At 70.3% G+C, this 5,239-nt stretch overlaps 1 protein-coding gene across 1 annotated transcript in view; it reads left to right on the top strand.

Moving 5' to 3' along the window:
* Nucleotides 1–866: 866 nt before the first annotated feature.
* The window catches only part of CHLNCDRAFT_141437 (hypothetical protein), a gene marked incomplete at both ends in the record, with an annotated part of 5,040 nt that continues 667 nt past the window's right edge, over nucleotides 867–5,239 (top strand). Inside the window, 11 exons of the mRNA XM_005843142.1 lie at nucleotides 867–877; nucleotides 1,160–1,647; nucleotides 1,863–1,999; nucleotides 2,276–2,440; nucleotides 2,770–2,841; nucleotides 3,047–3,183; nucleotides 3,367–3,471; nucleotides 3,723–3,905; nucleotides 4,139–4,270; nucleotides 4,523–4,637; nucleotides 4,808–4,977. Coding sequence (XP_005843204.1) covers nucleotides 867–877; nucleotides 1,160–1,647; nucleotides 1,863–1,999; nucleotides 2,276–2,440; nucleotides 2,770–2,841; nucleotides 3,047–3,183; nucleotides 3,367–3,471; nucleotides 3,723–3,905; nucleotides 4,139–4,270; nucleotides 4,523–4,637; nucleotides 4,808–4,977 — 1,715 coding nt within the window. The remainder of the gene's footprint in view (nucleotides 878–1,159; nucleotides 1,648–1,862; nucleotides 2,000–2,275; nucleotides 2,441–2,769; nucleotides 2,842–3,046; nucleotides 3,184–3,366; nucleotides 3,472–3,722; nucleotides 3,906–4,138; nucleotides 4,271–4,522; nucleotides 4,638–4,807; nucleotides 4,978–5,239) is intronic.

Raw genomic sequence — 5,239 nt, 5'->3', positions numbered from 1 at the left:
CTGCCTGTGGCATGCAGGCGGTGCTGGGCGGAGAGCATAGAGGAGCGGCCGACCTTTGCAGACATTGTCGCGGAGCTGAGGTGGGCGGGGCGCATCCTCGGCTCCCGCATGTTGCATTCCTGGGCCGTGTTGCATTTTGGCAAACCAGCCCCTGCGTCGGCGTCAGCTGCTGGCCTCCTTGCTCCTCTCTGCTGGGGCCGGCATTGCTTGTATCCCTTTCCGCACAGCAGGGCCGCATGCCGGTCTGTGCTGCAGGTGTTTGTTGGAACAGACGCCCAGCTGACCGTGCCAGCTGGCCACATTTGATGCTCCCCTCGAGTGTTGATATATAAGTATTGCTTTCTACTTGAACAAGCTACGACAGCCCAGTATTGCTTGGGTTGGTTTTGCCCAACCTCGCTACGCGCATGCGCAAGGCATGCCCGCCCGTCCACGCTTGCTTGTACCCGCCTCTACCGCCTCTGCACTGACGCACCTTGCTGCTTTCTGTGATCTGTGTGTTTGAATATTGCTTATGTGAACGATACAGCTGATCCATATCCCACAGCAACACGTTCCAATCAGCCGCGGCAGCAGGGAGCAAGGTGCCCTGCCTGGGGATGGTACGGGCTGGCGGGAGAGTGTGGGACGGCGCTACCCCTTCCGCACTCCGCTGCTGGTCGCCCCACAGGTAGCAGGCACGATATGGAAGTCCTAATCTGCCCTGCTTCGCCATAATTGTGCGAGGAACCCTCAGTGTTGGCTGGCCCCTGGGCCAGCACTGGCGGCGGCAGTGCTGGGGACGCACTGAGGCGGCACGGCGCCACATGGCAGGCTCAAGTGCTGGCAAAGTCGCTTGGGTGCCTGCCGTGACTCAAAAATCAACCATGACATTCACGTGGTCCCAATCAAGCAGCTCCAGCGATCAATGACTCCGCGCATATCAAAGCGAGGGTCGGGGCCTAGGAGGCGGTCACGCCGGCGCCTGCTGACCTCCGTTCTGTCAGCCGCGCTGGTAGTGGTGGGCCTGCGCCTCCTGCTATCCAGGCGCCAAGAGCTCGACGGTCAGCCTGCCCAGGGGTGAGCGGCGGCGGCGGCGGCGGCGGCGCCGACACCCCAGCCTGCTCACCCTCACCCGCCTCCCAGCCCAAGCTCGAAAAGCTCCCTTGCTTGCCTGCAGGACCCCCGAACCCCGGCCCTCGGCCCTCGGCAGCCAAACCGGCAGCAGCCTGTCGGGCCTGGATGGCGGCAGCGGCGGCGGCAGCGGCGGCGTGGTCGGTGGCGGCGACAGCGTACCAGTGGCAGGCCATGCGGCCAGCCGCCGCCTGGATCTCAACACCTCTGCCCTGCTGTTTGTCACCTTCAGCGCAGCTCCGTTCTGGGAGCTTCTTTCCAACTGGGTACTGAGCATACAGGCGCTGCCCGGCCCGCCGCAGTTTTTAGTGGGTGCTCTGGACGCGCAGACGGCGGCAGAGTGCGAGGCGCAGGGCTGGCGCCACGTGACGCTGCTGCCCGCCGGCGGCGCGGCGCGAGTGCCGTCGCGCGACGCGGCGCGGCGGCGGCAGCAGGCGGAGGCGGAAGACCGCAGCAGCGCGGCGGCGCGGGCGGGGCTGGTGCTGGGACTGCTGGAGGAGGATGGGATGGAGGCGGTGGTGGTGAGCCACCCAGGTGTGTGGGGTGGCTGTGGTTGGGGTGAGGGGTGGCGTGGCGTGGCGTTGGGTGGGGTGGTGTTGGCGTGGCGTGGTGGGGTGAGTAGCAGCCCTGCAGGCGCATTGGGCGGAGGTCGCCTGCGTCCCCGCCCGCGCTTTCCTTCTGCCGGCCATCAGCAGGCACCCCGCTCTGAGCCGCCGCCACGTGTGCGCTGGCCGGGGCCGCTGCCGCAGACACTGCCTGGCTGAGGGATCCTGCAGAGTACCTGGCGCAGCACCCGGCCGCCGACCTGCTCATCTCCACAGGCTGCCTGTCGCATGAGGTGGGTGGGGCGGTACAGGCGGCGGTACAGGCGGCGGTGCGGGTGGTGGTACAGGCCGGGGAGACGGGCAAGCAAAGGCGCCAAAGGCGGGAAAGGGGGGGAGCCGCCAGGCAAAGCGGGCCACCGCAAGGAGAGGGCAGCGAGGCGGGGGAAGACGGCTTTCCCTTTAACTTGCCCCCTGCCCCGCCCCGAGCCGGTGATGAGCAGGCCTGGAGGCGGCGCCTCCTTTGCCTCCCGGGCTGAAGCCTTGGCAAGGGCCGCTTTTTCCTCGACCTGCCGGTTGGACCTGCGTTGCCCCAGGGCGGTTGGTTGCTTGCGTGGCAGCTGGAGGAGGCTGGGGCACCCGGCCAGCCGTTGTCGGGCCAGGGGCGGGCCTTCAACACGGGGGTGTATGCCGTGCGCAAGACGGCGGCGGCGCGGGAGCTGCTGGCGAGCTGGCGAGACGCGCTGGGGGACCCCGAGGCGGCGGCGGCGGCGGCGGCGGTGCAGGTGAGGCGGGGAGGGAGTTGAGTGAGCGAGCGAGTGAGCGAGCGAGCGAGTGTCTCCGCGCCTCGGCTGCATCTCGGCATAGGCAGGTTGCCTGCGGTGTGCGTGGGGAGGGGGGCTGTCCGGGGTCGAGGCGAGGCAGGGAGGGGATGCAGGCAACCCCTACATTCCTCCGGACCGCCACTCTCCCTGCCCTAATAGAGGGAGGCTGCCCACGGCAGCCCTCCTCGGCCTCTCCCGCATGCCGTCCCCGCTGCCCCCTACCCGCCTGCCTGCATTTTGTCAGGCGCCGCCCCTCCTGCCCCTCCCCCCGGCTGCCTGCCTGCCCGCAGCCTCCCCCGCCTTTCAACGAGACGGCGCCGAGGGATGCGGGGCAGCGGGCGCTGAGGCTGCTGCTGGAGGAGGTGCGGCGCTGCCGGGGCCTGCCTGCCGGCCTGCCGGCCTGCCGGCCCCGCCATGTGCCTGCCTGCCTGCCTGGCTCGCTACCTGCCTGCATGCCTGCCTCCCATATCTCACGCTCGTGCATCGAGCGCCCACCCGCCTGCCTGCCTGCCTGCCTGACCCCTGCGCCTGCCGCCCTTGCCGCCGCCTGGTGGGGCCGGCCTGCAGGGGCAGGACAGCCTGCCTTCTGCGCCGGGAGACCCCCGCACGGTGCTGATGCGGGGCGGCTCGCTGGCGGTGCACCCGCTGCCAGTGCTGCTGTTCCCCGGGGGCCACGTGGCGTTTGTGCAGCGCCTGCCCGAGGGGTGAGGCCGCTGGGGGTGGTGGTGGTGGTATGTGCGTGTGTGTGTGCGTGTATGTATGCCTGTGTGCAGCATGGGCATGCGGGGCTGTGTGCCGTATGCACGCCACGTGTGTTTGACCCCTGTGCCCCCCCATGCATGCATGCATGTGTGTGTGTGTGTGTGTGTTTCTGCCTGTGTGTGCAGCAAGGGCGTGCAGCCTTACGTGGTCCACGCCAACGGTGACCGCTGGTACGGCGCCGACGGCGCCCAGCCGGAGGCCACAGCCGCGGCCAAGCGGGGCAGGCTGAGGTGGGCGTGGCACCGGGGACGCGCCGCGGCGGGGGCGGCGGGCTGAGGTGGCGGCGGGAAACGAAGAAGAAGAAGAAGCAGAACCGCATGTCGCGCCGCGGCATGGAGGGAGCAGCGCGGCGCGGCCCACCGCAGCCACGTTGTGGGGTTGCCGGGCAGCACCCCCCAGCCCAGCCCTCACCCCCTCCCGCTCATGCGCCTGTGCCTGCCCCCGCGCTGCCACACCCCCGGGCACACCCCCCGGCATACAGGGAGTTTGGGCTGTGGCGGGTGGACGGCGCCGACCACTACGCTGCGCCCAGGGCCCGCTACCTGACCTATAGCAACGACGTGCAGGCGTTCATAGAGGAGCTGGCGGCGCGGCGCCACGGCGGCGCCATGCCCCCCTTCTACCGGCACCTGGCCGCCATGGGCTACCAGCAGGCGCAGTTCATGTGTGTGTGTGTTTGCATGTATACGTATGTGTATGTGTGTGAGGGTGTGGCGGTGGCGGTGGTGGCGGTGGTGGGTTGTGTGAGAGATTGTGTGAGAGAGAGTGTGTTGTATGGGTCGGTGGCGGCGGTGGTGGCGGCGGCTGGCATCGGGCGGCTGCCTGCCCGCCCCGCCCGCCGTTCCCTCGCTGCCACCTGGCACCACCTGGCACTGCCTGCCTGCCTGCCGCCTGCAGGGACGCGCTGGCAGCGGCCCGCATGCTGCGCCGCACCCTGGTGCTGCCGGCCTCCTGGTGCTGGTGCGACATGGACTGGTCGCCCGCGGTGCTGCAGACGTGCACCATCAGGCGAGCCTGGGAGGAGGCCTGGTGGCGCGCGCGTGTGTGTGTGTGTGTGTGTGCGCGTGTGTGCGCGTGTGCGGTGTGTGTGTGTGTGCAGCGTGGTGTGGTGGAGGGCTTGGCGGCGGCTCGCCGGGCGGCGCCGCCAGCCCCGCCGCCCGCCGCCGCGCCGCCCCCGCCGCCGAGCTGCGCCGCGCCGCCCCAGCCTCGCCGCGCGCCGCCTGCCGCCCCGCGCCGTGCAAAGAAAAAAACAAAATGCGAGTCCGCTCCCGCGCCGTGCAGCGGCTCCGACCTCCGCCTGCCCTTCCGCTGCCCGGCCGATTACGTCTTCCACATCCCTTCCATGGAGAGGGAGCGGCTGGCCTACCGCATGCCTGGCTTCCTGGACAGCCCCCAGGTGCGGCCGGGCCTGGGGGCTGGGCCGTGCTGTGCTGTATAGGCGGCGGGGAGCTGCGCACGGGGTGCCCCCGCGTCTGGGATCCAGCCGCCCCTTCCTGGCCGCTTCTGCGATGTTTGCAAGTACCGTGTTTTTTGTAAGTAACGACGCCTGCTGGTTTCCTGCCTCAGGTGCCGAAGGCGGTGCGGGCCGACCGCGCGGAGCTGCGCATGGCGGCCGCCCGGCCCGACCCCGTGCAGCCGGCGGCGGCGGCGGCGGGCGTGCTGTGGCCCAACATGACTCAATCGCAGCTGGTGGCGGCGGCGGCACACGCGCAGAACGCCTCGGTGCTCGCCATCAGGTGCTTGCCGTGCAGTGGCGCCCCGTGGGACGGGCGGGGTTGGAGGGAGAGGCGGCGGCTTGCTGGCGGCTGCTGGCAGTGCGTCTTCGGTGGCGCCCCGGCTGTGGCATGCACCTCCCTGGCGCCCCCCCCGGGCGCATTCCCCGGGCGCCGCCCCTCCCCCGCCCCCCCCTCCAGTCTTGGCACCGCTGCCCTGGCCCGCCCAATCTCCGGCCCCGGCCCATTCTGCCCGTCACCTGCCCCCTCCCTCCCTCCCTCCCCT

This window comes from Chlorella variabilis (assembly GCF_000147415.1).
Source record: "Chlorella variabilis unplaced genomic scaffold CHLNCscaffold_34, whole genome shotgun sequence".
NCBI lineage: Eukaryota > Viridiplantae > Chlorophyta > Trebouxiophyceae > Chlorellales > Chlorellaceae > Chlorella > Chlorella variabilis.
The sequence above is the reverse complement of the archived record's forward strand: the minus strand, read 5'-3'. Positions and strand labels throughout refer to the sequence as shown.